Source organism: Trichosurus vulpecula, chromosome 3 (genome assembly GCF_011100635.1).
Source record: "Trichosurus vulpecula isolate mTriVul1 chromosome 3, mTriVul1.pri, whole genome shotgun sequence".
Taxonomy (NCBI): Eukaryota; Metazoa; Chordata; class Mammalia; order Diprotodontia; family Phalangeridae; genus Trichosurus; species Trichosurus vulpecula.
This window is the reverse complement of record NC_050575.1, coordinates 343,545,817-343,563,440: the sequence shown is the minus strand read 5'-3', so window position 1 is coordinate 343,563,440 and position 17,624 is coordinate 343,545,817. Positions and strand designations below refer to the sequence as shown.

The following is a 17,624-nucleotide window of genomic DNA, read 5'->3' as shown; positions in this document are numbered from 1 at the left end:
CTTTTCATTGAAAACTTGAGTTTTCTTTCAAGCCAGTTTATTCTTATCAAAACTTTCGTGAGCATTTTTTATACAGCCAAGTAAATTCACTGATGAACTTGTTGACATTTTTTATTTTCAATAATTTAGCTCATAGGTCTTTTTTTTTTCCTGCAGTTTTCACAGTACCTTCATGAAAATGCATCCTATGTTCGCCCTCTTGAGGAAGGAATGCTGCGCTTATTTGAGAGTATTACTGAAGATACTGTGACAGTCCTGGTAATTTCCTTCCACTTATTTCTGGGAAATGGGAACTCTTCTTTGTGCAAATAATTCTATTAACCCTATGATTATTTTTCTTTTCTAGGAGACCACTGTGCAATTGAAAACTTTTTCAGAGCATTTAACGTGCTATGTATCTTTTCTTAGGAAGATTCTTCCTTATCAGTTAAAAAGGTACTTTTCCCTTGAGGTCAGTCTTCATGAATTGCCTCCTTGTAGCCTGATCTCAGAATATCATTAAAATAGAAAATGTTCATCTTATGTCATAGCTGAACTTGTTTGATCTACTCCAGGTTTGAACTTTTATTGGAAAAAAAAGCATGGCTTGAGTAACAGTGATACCTCACATTTATTAAGTGCTTTGTATTTCATCAAATTCTTTCCTCACAACAACCCTGTGAGATGTTTAGCTCAATTACTCTCATTTTATAAATAAAGGAGGAAACTAAGGCTTAGGGAGTGACTGGCTGAGGGCAAGAGTTTGAATTCAGGTCATTCTACAGATAAGCCTAAATTTCTGAGTAAACTTGATACAGAGTCTTGAACTATAATTTCTCCAACTGTTCTTTCCAATGGCTCGTGATGCATGGAAACAATTTTTAAAAACACTGTAATTGTCATTCCTAAATAATACATTTATGAAAAATGGATAGTTTCTCTGTGTTACTTTCTAGTATTTTGGGATAGATTATGTATTGATGTAGTCATATTAAGCCAAGTCCCTATGTTATGACAGGTAAATTTTATATGAAAATATTCTTTATGAATCCCTGTTTTAAAATTTAAATTCATAAATAGACTTTTCAGATATAAATTTTATAATCTAGCAATGATATTGAAATAATAATTCCTTGGATTTACATATAAGGGCTAGTCAGAGAATTTGCATGATTTAAAAAAAAATTATATACCATCCTAATATTTCTTTGAAATAGTACTGCTTTTATAGGTTTTTTTTAATAATGTGGAATAAATAAATGCTATGTTAATCCATTCATATCTTTATAGAAAGTCTTCCTTTGGTGACCTTAAATCTTCAATCTTAAAATTTCTGGGGTAGAAGAAGAAAATAATATGAAAAACAGGATATTTACTTACCCTGACTGCTAACTAAAGCTTGAAAGAAAGATGAAAATCTGAGTTGGCACACTTTTCCTTTTTTCTACAAATCATAATTCTTTCCTAATACTGCCTTTGGGCTTAACCTTTAAGGGGAAGAGGAGGGAGGGAAAAGCTAAAATAAAATGAAAACTTTGTCCTACACTACCATTAATAAGATATTAATGCATAAGACATTGAAATTTTTTTCCTTCTCTGAAAACAACAAGCTTTCTCAGCTTCCTTATTCCTATCAGTGCCAATGCTATTTATGAATGTGTTGAAAATTGAGAATTCTAATTTGCCTAGCTCTTCTCCTCACCTTAAGATATGTAAGTCTTGTCATTGTAACCACCAAGAAATAACAAGGCCGGAGCATAATAGAAAAAGGAACAGTGGTTCATATATTGTAAAATAAAATTTAGAAAATACTTAGATATGGATCTCCTTATGCTATAGTGAGAAAATGTAGCAAATTTTAGTTGATAGGTCTTTAGTTTTGTATTATTTGTGATAGAAATAGTAAATTTTAGATGTAAGTATTTTTCTATAACCATATCCATTTTGTGTTTTTAAATTAAATAAAAAGTGTATAAAGGCTAGGTTATTCTTTAATGCCTTTGTTGAAATAATTTCATGTCAATGACCTTTGAATCTTGGAATTATGCTTATAAGAAGATATTTTGGTATTAGGAAATTATAACTTAAAATAACTTTTTTTTTCCAAATTAAGTTATAATGAGGTATAGCTATCTAACATTTGAAGTAACAACTTGCATAGTTTTTTTTACAAAATAAACATCAAATGCTAGCATTTAGCTAATACTCAAGTTGTATTTTGGCACAAACCATTTGTTTATTTAGTGGTAAATTCTTATTGCAGAGTTGGGTTAAATATCACCATTGTCCTTATATTTTTCTGAACTTGAGTTTTTCAATGGGGTTTCTTCCCATTTATGACTAATCTTTGAGAGATGCTGGAGATAAATAACATCTTAACAGTATATTAGTAGTAATGGAGAGGATATGTTTTTCTTTCTCCTGTGCTTAAGGCTTGTGATCTAAAAAGAGGACATCTGTAATATTTGACACAAGAAGCAGGAATATTAGAACTTTTGAAAGAAAAATGTGGGATATAGGAGTGGTTCTTTTTTCTTGCCTGTGACAAGAGTTAGGCTTTGTACATTGCTGTTGCCATTCCCCACCCTCTAAAAGAGAGATAAAATAGTCCTCAGTCATGAAGTACAAGGAAAGGTAATCATTGAGACTTACTAGTTAGGCCCTTTAAATCATATTATGCAAATTCAACTTCTCATAAAGAATTCTGGAAGAAATCTGTATTCTAAAAAAACACCTATGTTAATTTTACTATACAGTAGTGCTCTGTGCTCTCTCTCTCTGCCTCTCTGTCTCTGTCTCTCTCTGTCTCTCTCTGTCTCTCTCTCTGTCTCTCTCTGTCTCTGTCTCTGTCTCTGTCTCTGTCTCTCTGTCTCTCTACTCCTGATCCTTAGCTCAACACTCCATGGCTTGCCCCCTCTCTCCACCAAAAAAACCCCAATAAAAACTAAAAACCAAAAGAACTCTCCAAGTGAAAACAGAAAAATGGATGCATGGAGAGATCACTGCTGCTACCGCTGAGGCCTCCAGCATGGAGAGAGAAGACCTTTGCATCACTCTATCCATTCACCTGTGTGTCTAGCCCCTGCATGTCTGCCTTCTGTCCATCTACACTTGGGTACTGAATATCTGTTCCTGGCCCCCATCTATCACCCATCCTCTCTTGTCTGTGTCCATGTCTGGCCCTCACCCCTACCTGTGTGATCTTCCTTTTGATTCTGGCCAGGATCCCACATGGCTGACCCTGGCTACCAACCATTTCTCCTCTTGCTCTCACTGCATTGTGCCAGCCCCCACCCTTCATAGGTGTGCTGTTCTTTCCTTCCCCCCTTCTACCTTCCTTTCCCCACATCCTTGGTCAAATTTGTATTACATAAAAATCACTTATGTAGAGGTCTGCGTAATGGTCCAGTTACGTAAAGCAAGAATTAGCTATACCTTTTAAAAAGGGAAACCTGGTTAAAATATTATGGAAGTTAAATTAATTGGGGCTTTAAGCTGTTTGAGAAGCATTCAACCCACATTTGAGATACTTACAGCAAGAGAAACTTTCCTATTCCTTAGGAAAAATGCTTAGTGTAGTATAATAGATACTACACTGATTCTCAAGCATACTTTCTGAATAGTTATCCTCCCTTGTATACATGCCTTCCAAACCTTCCATTCTTATTCCTCTGAACTACAAATAAAAAATAACTACAATACAAAGCGTCTTTGGGAGATTTAACCTTACCAAGCAAGGAATAAATAGTAATTTTGATACTTAAAAGTTCAAACTATATTTATGTTTTGTCTTATGATCTTTTGTGTAATGTTCACTAAATTCACATTTTCTGATTGTAGGAGTAGTTTACTTTATTGGAACTTGGACACATATTTATGTTGACAACAAATAATTTTGTACAAATAAGATTCCAAGCCCCACTTGTCATTATTGCCATATTTGTCTATTTTTCTCCCATATTTACAGTACTAAGCTCTCTTAAAGATATGAAGTTTATAAGCCGCCTTTTTCATTTGAACAAAGACAATTTTGAGTATGCCCGGTAAAGAATAATTTTCCCTTGTTCTAGTATTTATAAACAAAAGAAAACATTCCTACATAGTCATCTGAACTGGGCCCTGGCTGTATTTAGAATAAAATCCAAAGGGAGATGTTCCTTAAAATAAATTGTAAGAAAAGCTCTCTTTGTGGGATAGGGGTGGGAGTGGAGAGAAGCAAACCATTAATCAATGTTAAGAGGTTTAATTCCTCTTCAAATGACTAAGGCCAAGAGTAGTACATTGCTGCATCTACCAGAGTCTTGCACATGGCAGTGTTCAATACGTGTTGTTCAGTGAAAATGAGTATTTTGTTAATATATACCTGGCTTAAAATAAGACCAACTGTTTTTGATGAAATGGTATGATTTATCAAAGCAAGTGATCTTCATGCCTAACAGAATTAGCCCTGTAGGAACAGCATAGAAAAAGGCATATAGTAATGAGTGTGCACAAAATGAGACAGTTTCAGAAATCCATGATTTTTAGAAAATCATTTGTGATGAATAAAGATATAAAAGAATGAACACTTGTCTGAGGTAAATGTTAAAAATTTAAATGACTTTTTTCTTTAAAAAAAAAAATCCACACCTATGTAGAAAAACTCCAGGTACTTGAAAAAATATTTGAAAGTTACCTACCGTCAATATACAAATGTTAATTTATGCCAACTTTATTTCTGTAAAAAGAATGTTTTGTGTATATATAAATACACATATGTGCATATATGTTATGAGTGCATGTGTATATATATGATATATATATACATATATACACATACACACACACACACACACACACACACACACACACAAACATAAACATGCTGTATACTGATTCACAAGAGACATAAAAAACAAACATATCCCCAGAATTCACAAGTGTACCTCAGCCAGTTTCAGGCTACAAAAGGAAGGCACAGTCTTTGGATCAGATTCTTATTTCTCTGAGAGGACTGCTGGCTTCGAGCTGAGAGTATAGAATGTCCATCCTCCTGAGTAACTAACTCTGGGTATAAAATAAGATTGAAGCTTGGACCTTAGACATTCCTCCCGAGTGCACATTAAATTTGAAATCACTGCATCGTACCCAGAATCCTTCTTCAGTGTTGTAGCAGTATGTAGTGTAGTGTCCCGAGCCAGATCCTTTCTCCCAGCGTGTGACAACAGTAGACAAATCATAGATAAAACAGTCTGGTCTGAGGGATTTTAATGACTCTGTCAATAGGGCTCTGCGTTTAGACTTTCATCAAAACCAAAACGTACTCCTGTTTTCTCTCAGCAATTATTCCCTGACCACCTGGATCATTTAAGGTGTAGTCTAAGGACCTGTGGTAGCCAACGCACTATAAGCTGTCTGGGCCTCTGTGAATATAACTAGTTTGGAAGAAAATTTCCTCTGCTTTGTGTTAACACCAGTCACACATAAATTTTTCCTTCTAAAGCTTCAGTTTCTATGAATGTGGCCAATATTTTGGTAACCAAGTATGGATCCTGGGAAGCCATTTCTTTTCCATTGCCATAGTATCTTTATGGAAATTTCAGTAACAGGTCCCAGAAAGGTCCTGTGGTATTCGATTTATTATCACATGCAAGACATATAACTGTATGTAGGCTGAGCCTCCATCTTGCAAGCTCACCACCGGGTTTGGCAACAACCATAACTATTTGTTTTGATCTGAAAACATTTCAGAAAACTTGAACTTATATTTAAAACTTAACTGAATTTAAACTTTTGAAATTTGACATATATAAAGTAACACAGTAGTGTTCTTTTGTTTCCATTTAGTTATGTGCCGTTTACTTGGCTTATGCTTATAGGAGATCTGCCTGAGAATTTCTATATTGACCAGAAAAGCCCTTTCTTGAGCTAAGGTTTTTCCCAGAATGTTCTTCATAAACTATCTAATAAGACTTATCTAATAAGATACTAATCATTTAAAGTAAACCTTTACTTTATTTCTTCAGGGGAATTGGTCAAAAAAAACCCCTCAATATCACAAAGGTTTGGTATCCTAGGGATTAAGTACATCTGAAATTTGAGTAAAATTATACATTTAAATCATGAGGGGAAAAAAGTCTTAAGAAGTCTTTCTGATGATAATTGCCAGGGCTTCTAGCTGTACTAAAAGGTTTTCTGTTTTTTTTTTTTTTTTTCTGAGGTAAATCTTTATCAGGTAGCTTTTTCAGTTTTAAAATCATGAACTTTAGCTTTTGTGTTAGGAGTTGATTTTTTAAAAAAATAAATTTATTTTTTATTTTTAGTTTACAACACCCAGTTCCACAAGTTTTTGGGTTCCAAATTTTCTCTCCCTCTCCTTCCCCCCTCCCCCACAAGATGGCATGTAATCCAATGTAGGTTCTACATGTACCTTCATATTGAACTTATTTACATAATAGTCCAGTTGTAAAGAAGAATTATAACCAATGGAATGAATCATGAGAAAGAAGAAACAAAACCAAAAAAGCAGGGAAAAGAAGAAAGCAAATAGTTTGCTCAGTCTGCTTTCAGACTCCATAATTCTTTCTCTGGATGTGCATAGCATTTTCCATCATGAGTCTTTTGGAGCTGTCTTTGAACCTTGCATTGAGGAGAGGAGCCAAGTCTATCAAATTTAGTCCTTATAGATACCGTGTGTCTGTAATTGTGTATAATGATCTCCTGGTTCTGCTCTCCTCACTCAGCATCAGTTCATATAAGTCATTCCAGGTTGTTATGAAGTCCATCTGCTCCTCATTTCTTATAGCACAATAGTATTCCATTACATTCATATACCACAATTTGTTTGGTCATTCCGCAATTGATGGGCATGCCCTTGATTTCCAATTCTTTGCCACCACAAAAAAAGCTGCTATAAATATTTTTGTACATACGGGTCCATTTCCCACTTGTGTGATCTCTTTGGGATATAGTCCTAGAAGTGGTATTGCTGGGTCAAAGGGTATGTACATTTTTATAGTCCTTTGGGCATGGTTCCAAATTGCTCTCCAGAATGGCTGGATCAGTTCACAATTCCACCAACAATGTAACAATGTTCCAATTTTCCCACATCCTCTCCAAGGAGTTAATCTTCAATATAAGAATGTCGCTTTGCCTCTTTCTACAGTTATTTTCTTTTAAAGATGTTTTTAGATAGCGATGAGTTATAGTGAAATGCCCATTTTCCATTGACATTGGTTTTTAAATGAGCCTCTTGTAGTAGTTTGTATCTGTGACAACATTATCTACTGTTGTTTTGATGAATTCCCTGTAGGAATTGTCTTATGAAATAATTTTTTTTATCCCAGAGTATTTCTTTGGGGGCTATTTTTGTTAGAGCAGTGTCTCTTCAGGAGAGATCCCAGGTAATAAGTAATTTTTGTCTTTTTGGTAATGAGAAGTACTGACTTCAGGATAGTAAGGTAACTGATATATGCCTTTATTCTTGGTCTCAGTGATCCATTGGTAGCTATAGCAAAAGAGGAAGCAGCAGTTTTGTGTATCATTGGGAAAAAATGAGAAGTTTATAAGACTGAATTCTTGTTTCTGTTAAATCGCTCTGCTTGCACAGAGACCATGGGGAATCATTTATTTTCCACTTAGCAGTATATAACTATTTCAGAACCTAGGTAGTAATAAAAGCTTACTATGGCTAGTTTAAAATCTTTCAGGGTGCTCACTTTAAAAAATTTACCTATTCCTAGTTTGGAGGAAGAATGTGAATCTTCTGTTTGCACATCTGCATTAAGAGCCAGAAATCTAGAATTATACAGTGATGTGAAAAAGATGACTGCTGTGTTTGAGAAGCTCCAGACTTACATTGCTCTTCTTGCTTTGCCAAGTAAGTTTGTTTTGACTCTCTTATTGGTTCAAATGGAAGAACTTACTCTTCTTAGTCCTTACAAAAAGTTGAATGAAGACTTCTGAAGTCTTAAGTGGAGGAGAACAAGCATTAGGAATTCAAATCAAGTTTTTACTGAATAAGTTCATCCTTAGTAGCATAATTATAATTTATTCCCTTCTGCACTTTATTTTTAAAAGCTTTTTCTCCCCGATGATTGAATGGGTAGTTAGTTATGATGCTTTCTCAAGAGCTTTATAGCTTCCTTGGTGCTGGGATGTTTTAATTATCATGTATATTTAGCAGTATTGAATAAATACCAAAATTTGTATAGTCACTGAATATAATCAGAAAGAAGAGGTATTGGAAAATACCAGTGGTTGTGAGGTAAGCAGTCTTCTAAAGGACTCACATTTGGAAAAGAGTATGAAAGGTTTGGCTTCTCTAATGATTTACTTCCTTTCTTAACTATCACAGCATTCTTGGGAGATTCAAGTATTTATTCATTCGACCAAGAAGCAGCCATTTATTAAGTGGATACTTTGTGCTAGATGCAACTTGAAACATTTTTAAAATTCTTAATGTATTCTTTAGAAAGACAAAATTTATTGTGTATATTTTGACGATCATGATTTATGTCTTTATGTTCATACATTGATTTCACTAAACACCTGCAGTATACAGCATACATTGCTTGGTGGTGGTGGTGATAGATTGTGTTTAATTTTTCAGGGAGAGTATATTGCAAAAATGTTTAGACTTGTGATTTTGATACTTCAGGTACGAAGCCAGATGGACTATTTCGGGCAAACTATAATTCAGTATTAACACACATTGCTACAGTTCTTCAGGAGTTTCATGATGTCATGAAAGGTGAGGTTCGAAAACAAATGCGAATAAACTTTGAAATTCTTGCTATTTCAGGACACTGTCAAGGTTTATAAATCCCAGATTAAACTCATTATTAGCATTTGGTTTGTATTTAAGTGCATGGCTCACTGTCCTCCTGTTGTTAACCTCTGTTTTGTTAAAACTAACCAAGATGCTGAAATGCTGAATATGTTTAGGAAAGGTATGTGAATTTTACTAGTATGTATTCTCTATTTCTTTCATGTGGTCAGTTTTGGTACCTTGTATAAAATGCACAACCCTGATTATTGAACCCCAAATTCCAAAGATTTGAGAAAACAAAGGTTTAAATCCTTCTGAATGCCTTGTCACATATTCTGTTATGTTTGAAGTATATGTTAAGTAGGATTTATTTTATGTTATCTAGATTAAAAAGAGGTCTGTTTTAAAATTTTAATCATCAGCCTTTGTAAGGTTTGTTTACTTTAAACAGTGTAATCAGGAGGGCAGAAGAAATGCCTCTTGTGTATTTTCTTTATCTCTTAAGATATGTTTGATAGTAATGATACTATAATACCTACTTGACAGTATTTTACTGAGAGCTTTCACATCCATTAGGTCCTTAATAAGTAATGTCAATCATTAACTGATTGTGTCCTGTGGAAATAGATAACAATACAGTGCATAAGTGTGTTGTATGTCATGTATTTGGGTAACTTTGGGGCCCTGTTGTGGGCCCCATTTATTAAATATCTGTCATGTACAAAGTATGGCATTATGCATAATCTTGTGTAAAGAACCTTGCCCTGAAAATTTAATCTGAATCTGGGCAATTACTTCACTATTTCACCTGAAGGGTAATATTTGTTTTTTTATTATTTTCTGGGTGGATTGGATATTATACCATGACCTCGTGGATATAGTCCAAGATGACTATTTTGGACTATTTAATAGTTAGTTACTACTTTGTTGGGCATACAGGATGTGATTAGAATATCTACCCTCATCCCCCATCTCATACTGAAGAGTCAGAACCATAAGAAGGCAAGGTAATTCCTATTTGTTCTATGTTGCTCTCCTTGTAGGGTCCTCATAGCAAGACATCCCCAGTTCTAGTACTGGTATAGGGTCTTCTAAATTCTGAAGAGGTGTGTTGTCGTAGTTTTAAAATTTTAACTATGCTGTGTTTATATTAGAATTTAATCTGTTCCTGAGCACTGATATGTGAGAGAGAAGGAGAGAGAGCAATAGGAAAAGAGGAAGAATTATGGGAAAATCACCTAAATCTTTACATTTTTTCCATGCCTAAAAGATAATGTAAAGATAACTTGATTAAAATAATATGAGGATTTAATAGATCTGAGAATGTTCTTTGAGTTCCTCCAAAGAAAAAACCTATATAATAAACCACTTAGTATTATCTCAAACTGAGTCTTTTAGGAGACTAAAAGTAAGTAAAATGACTAGACCTGCCTAGGTCTAGTTGCATCATTTTCTTTTTCTGGTATTAAAGTTGTCAAGAAAAGACTTAAATAATTGAGACATCTGGACTTGATTGGGATAAATAATTGAAACTGTGGATATGATGGTAATGGTACTTTGGTAGCATTACTATTTGCAGTAAAATCCGTGGCAGCCTTTTAGTGTATGTACGTATTTGACAGTTATGTTAGGCATTTCCTGAAAGACTGCCAGACAACTAGATGTATTCTTACAGATTTGTAGAATTTCAGTAAACATCCAAGAGTTTGTATATAAAGTTTAACTTACCCACATAAGATAATGTTTATTTCAATGAATAGAAAGTTGATTGTATAAGAAATAGTATTCCAATTGAATTTTCATTTAATCAGAAGCATCCTAATGAAAACATGTACAGAATTATCTTTTATTTTCAAAATATTACTAAACTTTTAAAATAATGGTCCCCTGCTTACCCCCAAATTATAGTGTATTAACCATATGACTCATTAAAACTTTTTGTCCATATTCTCCTATAGATTGTCCACAGTGGATCTTCCTACTTTTTTTGAAGGGGGTCTTTCCCTGGACATTTTTATATTTTGTGGATACCAGTGTAGAATTATATTCAGTCATCATATAATGATTATGTTGGCAGTTTCCACATGTAATGCTTTTAATGTTACAAAGCACTTGTACATACATTTCAACTGATTTTCACATCAGCCTTCTGAAGTAGGTAGAATAGGTATTCTTATCTGCATTCCACAGTTGTGGAAACTAAGGGTCAGAGAGGTTAAATGACTTATACCTTGTAAATGGTACAAGTGGGAGTAAAGCTAGGGCTTCTTGTATTTAGTTTAGCACACTTTGTACTGTACCATGTTGCTGTTTCTAATGTTCTGTAGAAAGCAGGGTTTTTGGGTTTTTTTTGCACTTTTTCCAATATTTTCATCCAGTAATGCCAGAACCAATTATTATAAAATCCTTAGATTAGAGACAGTAGCATTTAAAGCTAAAGATTGAACTGGCTAATCCCTTCTTGGCAGTGAGACATGGAGTGGCCACCTGGTTAAGATCCAGCAAGGACTCCAGGAAAGTGTGACTGTGCTGGCTTTTCCATTACAAGCTAATACTTTGTTTACGTAGTTGATGTCTAAGCCCTCATTAGGACCTGATAAATCCTGTTTTCAGCCTGGAGGAAACTCAATGGCCAGTTGTGGGAGCTCAGGGCCATCATAACAACCTGGAGGGAAACCCCACTTTCTGTGAGATTGCCTCGAGAGAAAAGGTGGCATCTCTTGACAAGTTTTGTATATATTAGTTCTTTTTGGTAGTGTTCCTTTGAGTTTTTTGGTGACATAAATTAAGAAGTTTATGAAGGTTGGAATTATAATTAGGCAAAGTAATTAACAAGGGATATCTATAGATGATCTATTTTACTATTACCTTTCTTCTACCTGCTTTGCCATTTGTAAGAGTAAATATAAAACAATGGGCATAACTTCCTAGGTCCTAGGACCTAGGATTTCAAGGCTGTTGTCTCATTTATACAGACATATAAACATATATGTGGAGGTCATGTGAAGTAATGTGAGTTTTTATTTGGTTGTTCTCTTAGATATTTCCAAGCACTATAGTCAGAAAGCTACTATAGAGCATGAACTTCCAACAGCTACTCAGAAGCTTATAACAACTAATGACTGCATCCTTTCTTCAGTAGTGGCATTAACCAATGGAGCAGGAAAGGTAATTTTTCCCTCTTTATTCCTATTAATATAAAGCCCAGTTTTTAAAAAAGCGTAATACTGTGGAAAGAGTGCTGGAATTGGGGTGTAGAAGACTGCGGGTCCTATCCTGATTGTGTTATCTACCTAGATGATAGAATGATAATACTGACATCTTGGTGGTACAGCAGAGAAAGGAGGACCTCCTAGAGTCATGCCGCAGACAGTGACAGGCTGTGTGTTCTTGGACCAGTCCCTTAACTGCCCCAGCCTCAGTTTTCTCATCTGTAAAGTGGCGATAATAATAGTATCCAACTCGTAGGGTTCTTGTGAGGATCCAGTGACATAACATGTAAAGTGCTTTGCAAAGCTTAAAATTCTATATGCATGCTAGCTATTACTACTTCTACTACTACAACTATTATTATATTGGCAGCTACCCTTTAACTTCTCTGTGTCTCAGATAACTCTTCTGTTAAATGAGGGGTTTGCACTGGGTGGCCTTCTGATATCTATTCCAACTTTAATTCTATAAACATATGGACCAGTTTTATTGAGTAAAAGAACTTTGGGGATAGAAAGCAGTCTAGTTCAATAAATTTGCTGTCAGTGAGCACTTAATAAATATTAGTTATTAATAAAAGTATTAGCTGATATAGTCTGACCAAATTGTACCTTCTTAATTTTTTTATTTGCCCCTTAATATCTTAGCCATTCTGATCTAGGCAGAATTAGAGCTTAGTTCATGTGGTTGTAGTTACTGTTGTTTTTATCAGATACTTAAAAAAATAGAGTCTGCTGTGATCCATATGTCAAAATGGTTGAATCAAGCTATAGAATTGTAAGGATTGGATAGCACTGTTCTAAAGAGATTGTTTCAGTCTTATTCTGTTTGCTTTTTTTTTTTTTTGAGGGGGGAAGGCAGGGCAGTTGGGGTTAAGTGACTTGCCCAAGGTCACACAGCTACTAAGTGTCTGAGGCTGCATTTGAACTCAGGTCCTTCCGACTCTAGGGCTGGTGCTCTACTCACTGCGCCACCTAGCTGCCCCAGTCTTATTTTGTTTCAGCAGATTCACAGATTACTTCACAAATGGGCACTAATTTCTATGACTGGATTTCTGAACAAAATACTATCTGACAGAACATGCTAGGTTAAAAAACAATTCTTGAGATCATGTTATATACCTGATGAAGATTACTTTTTCTAAACTCTAGTAAGCTGTCATAGCAGTCTGGTCCAAATAATGCTTGTGACCATGATTAAAGGAAGCAACTATTGTGCTCCTTTAAACCTGTCATTGCTGGGCTCCTGAGCTAGAAAGGCTTCTTTATTACTTCTTATTCTGTTTCACATGTCTAGACTATATCATAAGTTTCTTGGAAGTAATCTTATTTTAATCTTATTTTTAGCATACATTTTATTAATGACTTTTGTCATATTACAACCATTTCTAGAAAAGAACAAAAAACCCCTTTGGATTCAACAAAGAATTTGTACAAAGGTCTTAAAAAAAAGAAAATCAAGCCAAAACACCTCTCTGAAAAAGAAAAAAAAACCTTCAGACCCTCCAAATTCAACCTTTCTTTGTAACAAAAGTAATTAAGCAAGTACACCCATTACAGTTTCCAACCCTGACAAAGTATGCAGCATTCTTTCCTATGAGTCTCTCACCTCTCTGCCATGGAGGAGGAAGGATTCTCATTCCTCATCTCCGGAATAATTGTTGGTTTTTCATTTGCTCAAAGGTCAGCTTCCTCTTAGTTATCCCTTTTCTGTACATTATTTCATACGAATCTTTGGAGGTAATTTTATCTAGAATTCTCTTAAAACCATTTCTAGGAAAGATGATTTGCTTGCTATTCAAACTCAACATCTGACATTTAGACTCTGGCTGCCTGAACAATAGACAGCATAGTTAATGATTTTTTGTTAATACAACTAGCTTTGAAGTGTTAAATATCTGTGTACTTACAGTCGTTAAAGCTCTGCTCTGTTTGAAAAAATCTTTTTTTAGGGAACACGTAGCACTTTTTTTTCACTATGGGAGTTTTGTAATGGGCTTTGACCAGAAGCAATAAAGTTCTTTCCAAGTGTGGACTGATGACAACTTAATATCTAGCTGATGAAATATATTCTTACCAAACTACCTTGTGCTTCTCATTCTTAAATTGAACTATATAAAGTAATTTTCAAAGTACAGATTACAACTTTCAGCATATCTTTGATTCCTTCGTTTGGAAGGTGATTTTTTTTAAAGTTACAATATAAATGGTGGAAGTTCAGATACTAAGAGTCTCAAGGCAATAGTTGAAGTTAAGGAAGTAAGGCCATGAAAAGCATTCATCAGGTAAAGCAAAATTATGTCACTTCATGAAGAACAGAAATGACCAGCAATGTGACAGGTTTGCTCTCAGAATTTAGGACACTTAACCTGTTCTTTAATCAGTCACTGCCTGGGTATTCGCCTCAAATCAATGCATTTGAGGTTAGGGGCAGGGTAATGAAATTAAATTTTCATTCCCACCAACTTTTAAGCTTTTCTTTGAAAGGTGTTCCTGCATGTTTGATATATTTTTTGAAAACGAAATCTGTCTTCTTGTCATCCTTTGTTTAGATTGCATCTTTCTTCAGCAGCAATGTTGACTATTTCATTGCTTCACTGAGCTATGGGCCTAAGGCGGCAGGTGGATTCATCAGTCCTCTCTCAGCAGAGTGTATGCTGCAGTACAAGCAAAAAGCTGCTGCCTATGTGAAGTCTTTGAAGAAGGTTAGAGAAGAGCACTTAGACGCAGAGTATGGCACAACAGGAGGGACCTCGGGGATGGCCCAGAGTCGTATCCTCTTATTATCAATCTAGAACTGAAAGGGCTCATCTAGTCCAACCCTCTCGTTTTACAGCAAGAGAAACTGAGGTGCAAGGAGGATTAGTGATTTGCCTATAGTCACATAGGAGACATGCATGAGAGGCAGGACCTCCAACTCCAGAGTTAGTGCTCTTTTCACCATACCATGCCCCCTCCCAGAGAAAGAAACTAAAGTCCAGAAGGAGGGGCTAATTTACTTGCTTAAAATTATACAACTAGGAAGTGATAGACCTGAGATTCTAACCCAGATCCCAAGACTCCAGGTCCAGTGCCTTTTCTACCAGACCATCATTTAAAATCAAGGAAAAGAAGAAAATATTTCCAAAGTGTTTCAGGAAGATCCTTTTGGTTCGTATTACTTAGATTGAACACATTTCTCTTTGGCAGTGGGTCAGAGCACGGGCCGTAATTGAGCTTGACAGAAATAAAGCTTGACAAGATGTTAATGAATAAATAAACTACTTTAACTTCAGAAAGTGCATGACAGATATTGGACTTGCTCTGAACTCCAAAATGTATATAACATTTAGTACTCCTGTTTGTACATGTAGAATGAGAGAATAGAAAAAACACTTCTCAACTTCTCCCCCGCCCTTATTTGTTGATGATGACTTTGCTACAGCCCCGTTTGGAGTCGGTGCCTTATGAAGAAGCTCTGGCCAACCGTCGCATCCTTTTGAGTTCCACAGAAAGCAGAGAAGGTCTTGCACAACAGGTATGGGACCTCAAATAACATCGATGATAGAAAAATGAAAATACTGATTTCATACAATGACTTTTTAAAGAGAACATAGACAAATTTGCATATTTATTGCTATGAACATATGGGGCAGCTAGGTGGTACAGTGGGTAGGGTGCCCAGCCTGGAGTCATTAAATCTTGAGTTCAAATCCTGCCTCATAAACTAGTTGTGTGACTCTGGGCAAGTCACTTAACCACTTTTTGCCTTAGTTTCCTCATTTGTAAAATAGGGTTTAAAACAGCATCTACCTCCAAGGATTTTTGTGAGGACCAAATAAGATAATAATTATAAAGTGTTTTGCACAGTGCCTGGCACATAGTAGGTATTATGTAAATGGTAGCTATTATTATCATTGTTATTATTAAACATGGAGGATCATTTCTGAACTCTGTACTAATTGTTACATTCCTTCATGATTATATGTTTGAGTATAATTTTCAGTTTCATAGAGGACAATGGAAAATAGGATTTGTTCCTATTTCTGGAATGAACTGTTTGCTACTATACTTAAATTAACTATATTTATTGATTTTCATTTTGTATTGCATTTAAAAATATGTTAAATGGTATCTTGATTTCAATTGATGACTTTAAAGCCATTATTTAAATAACATCAGCATACTTTGGCCCTGATCATTGATTCTTTATGCAGGCAGTAGAACTAGATGACTTTAAAGTAGTGAGACAGTGCAGTTATAGACATTGATTCATTTTCACCTCTTACATCAGTAGGAAATATTTGATTTTCTGTCTTTACTTGGTCACTTGTTTCTTTAGTCAAGATTACTGAGGTTATTCCAAAGCAATACTAATTTAAGATATTTCACAAATGAATTTTTTTGTGATTTCTGTCAGATTATTACAGTCGAAGAATAAAATATACAGTATGGGGCAACTTACTGTATAGACATTCATTATTTTCCTCGAGCATTCAATTGTAACTTCCCCTATTGCTTTACGCAATTGTCAGATTTAAAATAATCAGCAAAATTAATTTTGGACCCAAGCAACACAGTGTAGAATTCTTAAAAATTATTCCTGAATATATTGTTTAGTTTTTGTTCTCTATTCAAAATTATGCGTTTAAAGGAAAACTCAGAAATTGCTTTTTTCCCCCCTGTTCCTTTTGGGCTCTGGGGAAGATGGCATTTTAGAGCACCAAGACAGGCAATTGCTGTCTTTTCTTTTGAATTTTTGGGAACATAACTAATAAGGCTAAATTTTGCTCACTGTTTTAATATTTTTGGCTTTAACATTTGATATGACAAAGGGAACTTAACTAGAAACAACTTTTCAAGGGTTGTGACCTTCTGGTTTAAAAATAAATGGAAAAACTTCTATTAAGTGCAGATACCAAGTAGCAGTTTGAAAAGAAAACAGTTACACTCTGTTTATCTCTCAGTGTTTTGTCCAGTGAGTCTGAGCAGTTTTCTAAACGTATTTGTGCTGTTTGAAGTGGCTTTGATTTGCTCACATAAAGTTTCTAGACCTTTCAGTTTTGTTTTCATTTCAGATTCAAATCAATAATTATCTTTCAATTCTTTAGGTCCAGCAAAGTTTAGAGAAGATTGCCAAGCTGGAGCAGGAGAAAGAACATTGGATGCTGGAAGCCCAGCTAGCCAAAATCAAGTTAGAGAAGGAAAACCAGAGGATGGCAGATAAGGTGAAGAATGCGAGTGGAGCCCAGTTGGCACAGAGCACCCAGGAAAATCCTGTTCTGGCGAATGCTACTGGACAAGATCAGGAAGAGTCAGCTGACAAGTCTTGGCAAGAACCCGTTCAGAGTACCAGTCTGGTAAGGCTTTTTGTTTTGCCTTGGCTCATGGTGTTCCCTTGTTCTCCTCATTCTCAGTGGCAAAGTTTTCATCTGCCTTTTTGGGATGAGTGTAAACACGTGCAGCATGTACCATGTTACTGAAGGAAGACTCCATCTATCCTGCAAAATGCAGCCTGCTTAGTCAGAATGCTGTTGAAAGGGCCACACTGCCCATAGAGAGGCATCATCATGGTGTACAGGACAGAGGGCTGGATGGCAGTCAGGGAGACCAGGATCTGAATCCTGCCTCTGATGCTCACTAGCTGTGTGGCCATGGTCACTTAACTCCTCTCAGCCTTAGTTTCCAGATGTATATAATGCTCTTTC

General features: G+C 35.4%; 1 protein-coding gene across 1 annotated transcript in view; it reads left to right on the top strand.

Moving 5' to 3' along the window:
- The window catches only part of PPP1R21 (protein phosphatase 1 regulatory subunit 21), a 97,961-nt gene that overhangs the window by 48,883 nt on the left and 31,454 nt on the right, over positions 1-17,624 (top strand). The window contains exons 10-17 of the mRNA XM_036751089.1: positions 157-258; positions 347-435; positions 7,701-7,837; positions 8,618-8,710; positions 11,769-11,896; positions 14,490-14,642; positions 15,362-15,454; positions 17,028-17,276. Coding sequence (XP_036606984.1) covers positions 157-258; positions 347-435; positions 7,701-7,837; positions 8,618-8,710; positions 11,769-11,896; positions 14,490-14,642; positions 15,362-15,454; positions 17,028-17,276 — 1,044 coding nt within the window. The remainder of the gene's footprint in view (positions 1-156; positions 259-346; positions 436-7,700; positions 7,838-8,617; positions 8,711-11,768; positions 11,897-14,489; positions 14,643-15,361; positions 15,455-17,027; positions 17,277-17,624) is intronic.